A 13584-nucleotide genomic window follows, 5' to 3' on the forward strand; every position below is an offset into this window, starting at 1 on the left:
GTGTATGATGGTCACTTTATCAACACCCTAGCAGGATACCACTACAATGTTTAATTTGATTTTATACACACACATTTTGCAGTTAGTCATGAAGTGACCGATGTGTGCAGAAGAATCGTATTTATTTACTTTGAGAAAAAGTTTCAACCAAGTCTGCATAAGAACTTTCAGCATGTTTTTCTTAAAAGGACATTAAAATGAAGAATTTTTTTAGTGCATGATAACTGTAACATTTTCTTTAAACTCAGTGTGAATAAATTACTTTTAAAATGGGTCACAGTTTTATGAGAAAGATGTGAGAAATGAAGAGGCATATGCAAGTTGAACTGATGCATCTCTAAGTGTAAGTAATGATAATAAAGAGACAAATGTTCACCCCAGTCAGCAGATGTTGACTGCATCTGAAGTGCATTCCAACAGGAAAACAGACCATAAAAGGGTTCATGTGGTTTTATTAAATGTCCAACACCCAGTGAAAGTGGTAAGCTCTAATGTCTAATGTCAGTCCTCTACCTAAAGTGTTAAAACTTGTAAACCCAGTATGCTTAACTTTAAGCTCTTCAAATTGCTAGGCCCAAAAAAGTCAGGCTATTGGCAAAATTTCTTCATCATCTACAACTTAGTCATTTTGGACATTTCTTAGTTGCTTTATTAATTAGAAAGATTCATGCCTTCATTTGGTGACATGTCATTGGCCAACAAGAAAATGGCTGACAATACAGCTGAAAACTTTATTCTTCCAGCAAGTAGGGATATTTTGTGAACAGGGTGAGATAAATTTGATGAAAATTTTAGAAACATTCCTCTTAGTGATCACACAGTACCTCTTCAAATCTTTACTACTATCTGACATTTAGAAGTAATGCTTAATGCATCCTTAGAACCTACTATCGATTTTTGAGATCCAATTTGATAAGAGCACTTTTATCACACATTGTACAGCTCTTTTAGCTTCTATCAGCTATATGTGGAGGAGTTGTACTGTGTAATTTTAACTTTATACACATCTGGATTAGATGTAACTTACAGAATCAGGAAACCGAAATATAAAATGAAAATTTACAAAGGATGGAGCAGGACCTTGGGCATAAATACAGTGGAATTAATTAAAAGTTAAAAGATACCCGTAGCAATATTTTGCAATCACTCTCTTTTTCTATCAAAAGGCTTTGGCATCTGAAGAAATCCACCCTTGTTTGTGGACATAATGGAAAACACAGTGAGACTTGCCCTCTCAAGCTCATGGAAGAGCAGACTTTTGAAACATTTCATTCAGAGATTGGAGGTAAACGTATCCACTTACAACACCACACCCATTTGTTTGTTGCTGCAGTGGAACACACTAAGCAAGATGTATGAGCTTAGAAATGACATTCATATTTTTCTAGCTGAAGCTTGATCTCATTTGGCAAATATTTTCAAAATTGACATCTAAGTATAACAAAAGGGCATAATTAATTTTGGTATTTCTCAAATTAAATTGAAAATATTGGGGAGTCGTATATTTCAACATGTCAAATACATCAGTGTTCCAAAAGATATTATTCTTAAGGTCAAAACAAATACTTAAAAAGAGTCACCTTGCAACTATGTGTTCCTAATATTCTTATAACATGTTGAACATAACTTTTTCAATGAAGATAGTTTGAGATAAAATTAGAGGAGTTGTTGCCACCTCATTATCTTATGCTTCTAAACATTACCTTCCAGAATAGAAATATTAAATATTAAAGAATATTTTAATAAAAAGTAGTTTAGCTTTTCAAAACTCGAGTTAAACTTACTAGCTGAAGAAGGGAATGCATCTTAGTTTTCCATTTACTCTTAAAAAAATGATTATAATAATTTTATCATAATTTTAGAGAAAAGGTAAAGATGAATTTCCATTATGAAGCATTAAAAGTATATCATTATTATTATGAGGATTTAAAAGGCATCATGCTTCGTGAATCTGAACTTTTCATCCTTGACCTACTTAAAAATGTCAAAAAAAACTGGTTCAACAGTCACTAGATGTGTGAACAGCACAGTCTTTCAATGCTCAGTCTACGACTTCAGCTACCTCAGCATATGGGGGTTTAGCTACCAAACTTGATTTTAAATGCAGTCACTTAATGTCACATTAAGTGAACTATAAGCTTTAGTCCTGCTCTCAAATCTGAGTTTCTATGATGTATGCAATGTTAAAGTGAATAATTATATTTTCAGTGGCACAGTTCTGCTTAGATTTGCTCCTTACCTGAAACCCTCTCTTACAGGCTCCCTCAATCTCATGGAAGTCATGCTCTGTGCAGAGAGGGCAAGCTTCAGCACTCTCCCACAGGAAGTAGAACGTACATCCATCACAGGTGCCTGCTGGACACTTGCTGAAATAAAAATTGAAAAACAACAAAAATGACAGCTTTTGTAGCACATTCAATCAAGTCCAATCAACAAGTGAGTGCATACTGCATGCTGGGAAGCAATGCATGGATACTGAGGGAACATACATAAAAAATAATCTAAAGGAGACAAAACCACAGTGAGATACCACTTCATGCCTCCTAGGGTGGCTAGAATCAGAAAGACAGATAATAACAAATGTTGCAAGGATGTGGGGAACCTGGAACCCTTACTCACTGCTGATAGGAATGTAACATGGTGAAGGTGCTGTGGAATAATCTGTTCCTCAGACAATTAAACAGAAAGTTACCACATGATCAGCAATTCCACTTTTAGGTAAATACCCAAGAGAAATGAAAACATGTTCACATAAAAACTTGTACATGGATGTTCATAGCAGCATTATTCATAACAGCCAAAATGTGGAAACAACCCAAATGTCCATCAACATTAAGATGACGAATGGATAAACAAAATGTGGTATATCCTTACAATGAGATATCAATCAGCCATAGAAAGGAATAGAGTACTTGGATGGACCTCAAAAATATTATGCTAAGTGCAAGAAGCCAATCAAAAATTCCATATGCTATATATGCACAACCCAAGGACACGGACAATGGTGGGGAGAGGGTCTGGGGAGGGGGAAGGGACAGGGTGGAACAGCCATTGGGGAGAAAAATGGACATCTGTAATATTTTAAACAAAAATAAAATTTTTAAAAAAAGAAGAAAAAATAATAAAATAAAATCTAGATCCCAATTCTTAAAAAAAAAAAAAATTCCATATGCTATGTGTTGTTATTCATATTAAAGTCCATAATAGGGAAATTGATAAATAGAAAGTAGGTTAGTAGTTGCCTAGGGCTAGGAAGGGGGCTAGAGTGCAGGGAGGTGATAAAGGGTATGGGGCTCCTTTTTGAGAAAATAAAGTTCTAAAGTTGACTGTGATGTCCACATACCTAAATATATAATAACTATTTAACTGTATGCTTTAAATGAGTGAATTGTAATGGTATGCAAATTATATCTCTATAAAGCTGTGTTTTAAAAATTTAAAGGAGAGACAGGCACAGATAATGACAAAAAAATTTAAAAGCTCTGGGAAGGTCTCTTGGTGGAAGTGATGCCTAAACCAAATCTAGAATATTCTAGAATAGTAGGAGTTAGCCAAAATAGGAGGGAAGAAAAGAAGGGAATTCATACCACAGGGATAAAATAGTAGATGAAGTGGGAGGAAATTACAAGCAGGTCCTTATGGCTGGAGCTTCAAGGGCAAGGAAGTGAGTGAGCAGCGGGCACCCAGGCAGGCACTGGGTGCTAATGGGAGGTGGTAATTTCTGTTTAATGTTATGTACGGAGGCAAGGTGCTTTAGGGAACAGAACGATACACAGGACCGTGGGCCACAGAAGGCGGGAAAAGACATGAAAACAAAATTGTCTAAAGTGAAAAAACAAACAAGGTCCCCGTCAGGTCAACACGGAGCTCACTGATGCAAATGCTTTTGCCATCCTGGGTCTCCTGGGCCTGCCAATAACGTCCTTCGAGAGGTGGTTACATTCATCACTCGGCGATGACACGTGAAGTTTAGACAGGCACCAATTTAGACACAGGTGCAGCCACCAGGCAGGGACTGAAGGGAGACTTTTTGAGCTCTGCTTTCTGGTGGGTGGGCCTACTGTTATCAACTTGCCACTTTCATTTTAGGGGCAGATAAACACAGCATGGCTCAAAAATTAACCCGGTGCTACTGTGTTCAGAATCCTTACTGGCTGAAGGAAGAAGGTACTTGGAAAAAATTCTAGTGGGAATGATTGTTTTGTTTATCAATCCAGTAAAACTAGGGAAATACTACATTTTTACGTAACTGTCTTTCCAAAGTGCCCATGTGCTGTAGACTGAACATGGGTGCAATGTAAATAAAAGCAAAATTCTTTATAATGTGCTTCAGAAACAGAGGCCCACTACTGTCAGAGCTAAGAAGAATGGTGAACAGTAATTCTTTGAAAAAACTGACTTGACTCATAATTTCTCTGTTTGTAAAAAGGGAGTAATAAATATATTCAGAATAATAAACAAAAAGAGATTTTTTAAAAGGTAAGTGCAATAGGTGAAAACTATGTCCATTAAAAAAATTATTCCTAATGTCCACTTTCCAATTTTGGGAAAATAATGGGTAACCAATCAGAAAAATTCTTCAAGAATACAATTATTATTTTCTTAACAATGACTTGCAACTTTAAAAATAATTACACTTTTCTAACTGTTTAGCGAATATTACCAATATGCTTTCCTACTCAAGTCTCGCCTCCCCAAATTGTTTTCTATTTTATCTTTCCAACATAGAGAAGTTTTAAGGCAGGGAGGAGGGAAGTTTATCTTGGGAAATAAAAGAATAAGCCAGCTAAAGTTTGAGAAGAAAGAACTCAAATAAGAAAGAGAGAAAATTAATAAAAGTTCCAAAAAGCTCTGCAAAGAAGGTTTGGATTACAATTCTAACTAGATTTTCAAGTGACTGTGTTTTTCCTAAGTGACTCAATGCCCCTCCCCACCATCTCATTATTGTAATTTGTCAAAAGCAGAGTGTCTGCTATACTGCTTTCACAGGGTGGTTATAAAGGATAAAATGAAAGAACAATTTGGGAAAGTTTAAGACACTGCAAATATAAAACACTGTTAACAATGCACATCACTCTCTAAAGAACTGGTAGAGCTACAGGAACAGAAAAAAGCCAGTCAAGACATTGATGTGCTTCATAAGCTGCCATGAGGTGTCAAAATACTACAATGATTCAGTGCGTTTCCTTGGTAGACTTCACTTTTTAAAAGAAATTCTTAGGTTAAAAGCAGTTTAATTTAGAATCAATTCTTTAATTCTTTTAACCCAATGAATCATTTAAAATGAGGAATATTCAAATTTGATTCTTTGTTATAAATATAAGTTTCACAGCTTGAATCAGGCCTTCCCTGTGAAACAAGGATGTATGAGGCAGTAATAATTTCAATGGTGCTCAAAAAGAAAATGCAAATAGAAAAAAAGAGATGCAAGAGAAAAATATATATATTCTCCTACCGAGAGAACAAAAAGTAAATACCAAGATAAACGCTTTATTGCCAAATATGTGCAATACTTTTTCCTTTTGATGACCTGAGTCACCACCATCTTCACTCCCTACCCCCATCTTTCTAGAGATGTCACTAACTGTGCTTCTTTTATAGCCTTTGGTCCATGCGATCACCATAGAAACTAGTGAGTGAATGTTTAGAGACAGGACAAGGACAGGGATAGCTGGGGCATGCAAGGTTAGAGCTCCACAGCATGACCTGTGCTGTGAATTCTAGGTGCAGAGACCATCTTAGATTCAAAGGACACCCAGGTGAACCTTGATTTGGTTTCACTAATAAATGAGGAAGAGACCTTCCAGTTTATTTTGCTTTTGGAATTGCCTTACCAACCAGGGTGGCACTGGCAATGCATAAGAATTCAGATGAATCTCTTTTAGGAAGTTGTATCTTGGATTCTAAAATGGAACACATTTCCAGGGGGCTTAACTAGACTGAGCTATGAGTTATTAGTGTCCTCTTTTAAATGAATCATCTTACTTAAAGCAGAATCTACCTTGCTCATATTATGAATTCATGGAGAAAAATTTTGTTTTCTTTGGAACCATTATGGCCTAACACTCAACCAATTATTAATTGTTTGGAGAGTTGATAAAGCAGTGTAAAATCATTTTCCCCAAGCTTTGTTCAATATCCAAAGTTAAAACAAAGTCACCTATGTTGTCAGTGTATTTCTGATCCTTCTGGAATTAGTCTCAGGAGACCTGGGGGAAAGGCCACAGTCTCATGTGCCTAGAACACTTCTCATTTGATGTTAGGGCACTAATGTTGCTGAGCTTCTTTCATGTGGGGCTTTGGTGGGTTTCCTGAGGTTCCCAGTCTTGAGGTCAGAAGACTAACATCCTCTGGGATGGACGATGCTCTCTGACCTGCTGCTAGTGACTCTCCTCAGCTTCGGCATCTCAGGAAGGTCAGCCTTTCTCTGCTGAGGATGCCTTGTCATTGGCAGAAAGCCTTCTTGTGCAGGATCCATAGGATGCTGTTGCATCTTGCTCCAATTTTGTTTGCCCTAAGGCTGAAGAGTATAAATTGCTTTTGACTAGGTTTTAACATAAGGTAGTTTGACCCACAGCTCTTAGATTCAGGGGTATAAAATTCTACCAGTCTCCTGCAAAAGCCTCATTTTCTAAATACCACCCTGGGTTAATAACCAAAAGTCAGCATCTGATCAAGACCTGGACCAACATTAACTGACAATTCCTAGCCCTTTTTATCTATAGACTCTGTATCTTCTACGGTGAAACAAATACCTGTCAAAGCTTTGGCAACCTTATTTCAAAATTGAGCCTAAAATTTTATGACTGTTCTGTGATACTTTTATATCATGTCTTAAGATTACTCATTAGTGTCTGAATTGTATAATTTTAATAATTCTGTATTAGAGTTTTTCCATTTCTTGATCAGAATGGGTTTTAGTTGTTTTTGCATATGTGCATAATGCTTTTATATGTCTCCTTACTTTTTAGTGTTATAAGACCATATTTGGTTTTAATCTTTTCAGTTCTATTGCCTTTTTTTTACTTAACTTATACATATTTATATGTCTATTACTTGTCCATAAATAGTGCAGAGGAAAAAGAAAACAAGGAACTCATTTAATCAATAATTTTTCTCTTGCTTTAACAATTTAAATGAACAGACTTTGGGCTTTAACGGTCCTGCCCCAAAGACCAAGGAAAACACTATACTAGCATCCAGTAACGTTGAAGACTCTAAATCAGAGCCCGTGGAATAAACCCTGGCACATTCAACCGCTGACCACTATCAAGACAGGGCTGTGAAACATCCCTTTTCTGAGAGACAATATTCTCAGAGGCTACACTTACAATGAAGATGAATTTGGAATCTGAAGGAGGTTTTGGCAAAATAATTTTAGACTGATTTATAAGCTATCCGAGCAGTTAAATATGGTTGTAAGTTTTGAGAGAGTGAGGATGCTGATTTTTCCTCTAACTATAACATTAATAAAGAAGACTGCATTTGAGGCAAGATGACTCATTAAAGGAAGGCACCAACAACATGCAGACCAGTCGAGTTATCCCTGGATAAATGTGATATCTGCCTCCACTTAATGTGCTTCTTTGCAATCTCCACCTATAAGGAACTGGAGGGTGGAAAAATAAAAAGATGAAAATATGATGGCATGAAAAGAGCAACAGGCACAGTCAGGAAATCATTCAGTCCTGACTGTGCCACTCGTTTCCCACTGGGAATGGTAAATGGGTTTGACGTAAGGATCTACTGTGCTATGATATCTCTATTATCAAAGTAAAACTGGTTCCCTCTGTTTTCTAATAAGGCTTTTTTATAGCCTTTTCTCTCTCATTTTTGAAAGAGCACTTTGGACACAATGCTTAGGTCGAATTATTCCTAATGAAAGGAGAACCTTCAATTCCTCTAACCACCTAGGATCATGATTAGAGGTTTGAAAAGCCTTTTAGGCAGAGGCTGGAGGGGCCTCTATTTAGGGATATTGGTGGTCTATTGTGTTAGCAATGTATTCTTTGGCCAAGGTACAAACTGCACTAGGTAATCTCAAAAATCCACTCCAGCTCTCAGATTTCATCTACCACAGACATCATGCAGTTAAGTTTTTATCTAAAATGTCTCACACCCTCCAGACACTTTGTGGAATTAGAAACCAACTGCATTTGCCAGACCAAACAGACAGACTGCTGATTCCAACTGCAGATTAGTAGGCAGTCGCGAGAATTTGCTGCTCTCTCTAAATTCCACATGAGCTACACTGAGAACACATATTTCCCCCTTTCTCCTGCCTTATTCATGGTCTGTTAAGACATTCTCATTTTCTCAGGGCTGGAGGTCTCATGACATTTTCCCCAGGTTATCAAGATACTGAGCCCCAACCAACACAACTACTGCCAACGTTGCCTTTGCCTGGTTTCCAAGATTCTTGGCCAAGGTGCATCCCTCCAGGTCTGCCAGTCTCCCTTGAGACTTCCTGAGGCAACTGCCTGGTTAGCACCTTCCTCTCTCAGCTGGAGAATTTAAAGCTCGCCCCACTCCCCCAGCCAAAATGCAAATTAAGTCCTCTTCAAAAGTAGCCTAAGTATCTGGCTTTGTTAACAATTATTTACCATTAGGAGGAAATCACAAATCTTTATTCTGCCTTGCAGCTAAATATAACCCTAATTATTTCAGAACAAGCTGCTGTTTCTCGTGTTCTGATCCCAGAGCTCCCCCTTGTGCCCTGATGGGAAATTGATTCAAGAAAGAACTAAAGGTCAGCACATTTCGGTTGTGGCGGTTCAAGCAGTTCCTTAGGACAGTAGTTCTCAAACTTCAGTGTGCATCACAATTGTAAAATAAAGTTCTATCAAAATATGGGTGAAGAAATTCACCCTTTAAATCATGACACTTTACACTGGCTTTTCAGGAAACTAAAATGCAGAACAACAACGTTAAAGGATCTGTCTCAGAAAAAAACAAGCCAAATCTCTAAAACATGGGTTAAAACCGGTGTTTCTTAAATTTTAGTATGTATCAGAATTGCCTTGTGTTTTTAAAAATATTCCATGCTGACTACTCAGATTCTTTAGATTTTTAGGGGCAGTCTGGAAAATGATTTTAAAATAGACACCCCAAGGTATTCCTCTGCAGGTAATCTTGAGAAACCCTTGAAAAGACAGTTAAGGTTCTGAAGTAGAAAAATCTGCTAGAGATCAAAGGAGAAACTTACTTTCCTCTCCTCACAACAAAAAAATCAGTTTCTAGATGCCATCATTTAATATCAAGAAACTATTTTTTTATTATTACTTTAAAAACTCACCTAGGGATAGTTCGAGAAATATATTTTCTAAAAGACCTAGCCTTTTAGCAACATTATCTGCTTGAGTCGGAGATCTGGAGGAGACTTCAGAAGTCATCCATGTGACCCCTAGAGGCTAGGCCCAGAGAGGTTCGTTGCTAGGTTGGGGAAGGACCTCAGAAGTGCTAGAGAGAACAAGCATCTGAACTCAGAGCCATAAGGTGGGGCACCGGAGCATGATTAAAGAATCTCTACACACACACACTCATTAAAAAGGTGTGGTTTGCTGCCTGGACCTTAGCATGGACGCAGGCACAGGGATCTTCCATCACATGACACTGTGGGGGTTCAGAACGAGCCACTCCAAGATGTGCCTCAGTGGTATACAGATTACTTGGAGCTAAAGGCAATTTTAGCTTCGGGCTCAAGAAAAACTTTGGCCCCTCCCTTTAACTACTATCTATAGGGCAGGGCAAACTTCTATTTACTAAAGGTCCTTGAAGCCCCCAAGGTGCCCTCATCCCTGGCTCCGAATGTCTTATGTGCCTCAACCCCCCTTTCTATCTCTGAACCTCTCCTGCATGTGGGTCTCTGACTCTCTCATGTATGCAGGGTTCCCATACATATGTATGTATTAAATTTGGTTATTTCCTCTTGCTAATTTGCTTCATGTCTGTTTGATTATTAGAGGAGCCAGAAGAACCTTGAGGGCAGAGGAAAGTTTGTTCCTCCCCCACAATGCCCTTGAGCACCAGGCTCCCTGTTTACTCCGCTGAAGTAATTACCTTTTATCATGTACTCTTCTCGTCACATTCTTAGAAAAGATGAAAAGAAAAATTAAGTCATAAATGGGTGAGGAACCTTTTCTCTGCCAAGGGCTATTTGGATATTCATAACATCATTCACTGGCCTTACAAAATTATCAACTTAAAAATTAGCTATGAAAAAAGCTCCTAGATTTATTGAATTTTGAGTCCCGCCTGTGGCTGCCTTGGCAGGGCCAGGCCAAATGATGTTGTGGGCCGTATATATGTTCTCCACCCCCAATCTATAAGAACCAGAGAAACACAACTGTTAAGAGGTGAATGCTAGTGTGCCCTCATGCCCAGAAATAAGCCTCAAATACTGTGTTACCACTGTAATTATTTTCAAGATGCCCAAGTAATTGAAACAATGCCCAGACCACTGGTTTCCAATCCTGATGTTACATAAGCAGGATAACTTAAGATTTCTCAAGAGTTACTGTGAAACTATCAAAAACAAAATTAAGTCAATCATTTTCTTTAAAAATTATAAACTTTGCTAGCTTGATGAAGAAAAATCTGCAAATCAAACTACAATCCGAAGGTACCTTGACCCTAAAAAGATTAGAATAAATAATCTACATACTGAACAATGAGTAATTGTGAAAAATAAAAATCAGGAGACATTTAAGTTTCACTCTTGCATGAAAGCTGTCTTTATTTGACAGTTCTTCTGAGTCCATGAAATTGTTTACTTTCTCCTAGAGTCCCCACACAAAGCGCGCTGTATTAAACCGATCTGCCAATCAGTTAAATGAATGGTATTATGTATTCTATAGGTCAGACTCCACCTTGGTGTTTCACCACCATTAATCAGAAAACTCAAGAGTTAGAAATGGGTCGTACAAATTATCCACCCCGGTCTCATCCCCTCACAGAGAAAGAAACCATGACTCAAAGGTCGGATTACTTAATCTAGATCACCCAAATAGTTCATTGTTGATAAAGAATTATAACCCAGGAAGATTCCTAATCCAACTCTCAAAGAATTAAGGCTAAATAGTAAGAATAAATACAAGGATACAAACAGTATAACTATATATTACTTAATCAGTTTTTTAAGAGATTGAGACACTCAGGCAAACAGTTTGAGAATATGTCATTGAGCCCGGCCGGGCGTGGCTCAGCGGTTGAGCATTGACCTAGGATCCAGGCGATCAGGGTTCGATTCCCGGTCAGGGCACATGCCGGGGTTGCGGGCTCGATCCCCAGTTGGGGGCGCGCAGGAGGCAGCCGATCAATAACTCTCTCATCATTGATGTTTCTATCTCTCTCTCCCTCTCCTTTCCTCTCTCTGAAATCAATAAAGATATATTTAAAAAAAAAGAAGATGTCATTGAGACTGGGAAGTGCTGAAATGGAGCAAGACCTCTTAACAGGCAGGAGCATAGCCCTACAATCCAAACCTACAGATTCCTCGGTTCTCCTCCTGCTTTACAGCCACAGAGAAAATGTTTTAAAATATTAAGATTCTAGAGTTTTGCTTCCTCATAATAAATACAAATGTAAATAATCATTTAGAAATAAGAATACCTGGGGACTGAAATCACTCCAGCGCCTGGTTTATTAGGATTACATCTCATTTTCACCGCAGTTGACCGGCCATTAACACAAGATGTTGTAGCTGTAGAAGACCTATTGTAGAGCAAGTATCATTTTACAAAATATATATGACACAGATAACAAAGACAAAAATATCTGCATATAATAACTCCTATGCCATATAAACAAATGAAAAAGAAAAATGTATCAAAGTTCACTAATTTAGAATTTTAATACAAATGGAACTCATTTTCTTTCAACAACTATGAAAAGTTAACTATTTTCCCAGGTAAAGTGATAAGTTATTTTCAAGGTGTTTATTAAAGCTTCCATAATTAAAATCAAAATTATAATCAAAAGAAATTTTAAAGGGAAAAATGTCATATCCACTCAGACTGATGTTTTGATGTGTAAATTGCAAATAAGTACTGCCAACACAACAGAGTCTATTTATTGCCTAATTTAAAATATAAACATGAGAGAAATTATTCCATGTTCTCTACTTTTTACTAAGGCTTTATTTAAGAAGCAATTACTGATTATCTATTAATTATAGGTTCCTACACTGGCACCCTGAAGTGACATAGATTAAAAAAACTCAAGGAAAACAGCATCGTCACTTACTTGTAAAAGAAATGCACATCTGGTATTTGGCTCCGTGGAACTGGGAACATATCTTCTTTTATATTAATATCTTGCAATGTGGTTTCAATTGTCACTCCTCGATGACAATAAAAAAGATACAGTTGAGCAATATGGGAAAATTAAGTTTATTTAGTTTCTGTATACCTGAATAGAAAATAGCTTTACTTCGATACTGTCATTTCACTAGAAATATTGTATTAATTTAATGCATGCATGGTAAGAATAAGAAACTTTCCCAAGTCTCTGGGGGAAAAACAAAGATTCTACTCCCCAGCTTTACTTCCTTGGGCCTTATATCCTGAATCTGTAAAATGCATGTAATAATTCTAGAAATATTCTAATTAGAATATCTCTAAAGTCCCTTCCACTTCTAACATTTGAACAATCCACCAGTTTGTGTTGTCAAATGAGCTGGGCTACTTTGCTAATGCAGCTTTTCTTTCACATTCATTACAGGCATATTTGACCCCAAAAAATTCTTGTATCCTAATAATTTCCAAAAAATAACTCCAAAATGTGCTTAATCTAAAAGTAAGAAATCTAAAAGTAAGGCATTTCTCCCCCTCAGCAAAATGATGGCAAAGCCAAAATGCAAGCAATAACAGCAACTTTCGCTTCCGACACAGTTCCAATGCTGAGCTCAAGCTCCGCAACTGACCTTGGTGCTGAAAAACAAGCTAAATTCCTCTGGAATCTATAGCAATGGTTCTCAAATCTGGCTGCATATTAGAATCATCTAAGAAGCTTGTTAAATGTGTTGGAGTGTTATATGCCTTGTTAGGTTCCTAATCCCCGCCTCAGAAAGTCTAATAAACATGATTCCTAAGAATTACTAATCAGGGGCCTGAATTCTTAAAATTTTCCTATGCTCTTGACACCACATAGATAGACGAGCAGATGGGGAATAAAACTCGGCACATTCACCTCTGCTACTTGTCACCAGCTTACTTGTGGTATGAAAAAAGATGATGAAAACTGATGGCAGATATTATGATTTAGGTTTCTATCTGCTTACTGTTCTTCTTTTGTTTCTAGTTTTGGTGTTTTAAATTATTTTGTCTCTTAAACTCCTAGAGGATCTGATATAAGGCCAACTCTCAGGAAACACATATCACATGTGAGTTAATACATAAATTCAGAAGCTTCCTGTATTTACTGAGATTAATCAATGCACCTCACTTGTAGGGACTTTTTAACCATGTCACAAAGTGATGATTTAGAATTACCTGTGGGCTTTAATCATCTATGATAAACACCAATGTAATTGACAAGTTATCAGTACCCTAATTTTAGAAAGAAATTCATGCATGCTTATATGAA

General features: G+C 37.2%; 1 protein-coding gene across 1 annotated transcript in view; it reads right to left on the reverse strand.

Annotated features, from left to right (window-relative positions):
• Positions 1-13584, reverse strand: part of ELAPOR2 (endosome-lysosome associated apoptosis and autophagy regulator family member 2) — a 160887-nt gene that overhangs the window by 16682 nt on the left and 130621 nt on the right. The window contains exons 17-19 of the mRNA XM_016218812.2: positions 12244-12340; positions 11611-11712; positions 2240-2366 (exon numbers count right to left, since the gene is read on the reverse strand). Coding sequence (XP_016074298.2) covers positions 2240-2366; positions 11611-11712; positions 12244-12340 — 326 coding nt within the window. The remainder of the gene's footprint in view (positions 1-2239; positions 2367-11610; positions 11713-12243; positions 12341-13584) is intronic.

The sequence above is a fragment of the Miniopterus natalensis genome, chromosome 10 (genome assembly GCF_054644295.1).
Source record: "Miniopterus natalensis isolate mMinNat1 chromosome 10, mMinNat1.hap1, whole genome shotgun sequence".
Taxonomy (NCBI): domain Eukaryota; kingdom Metazoa; phylum Chordata; class Mammalia; order Chiroptera; family Miniopteridae; genus Miniopterus; species Miniopterus natalensis.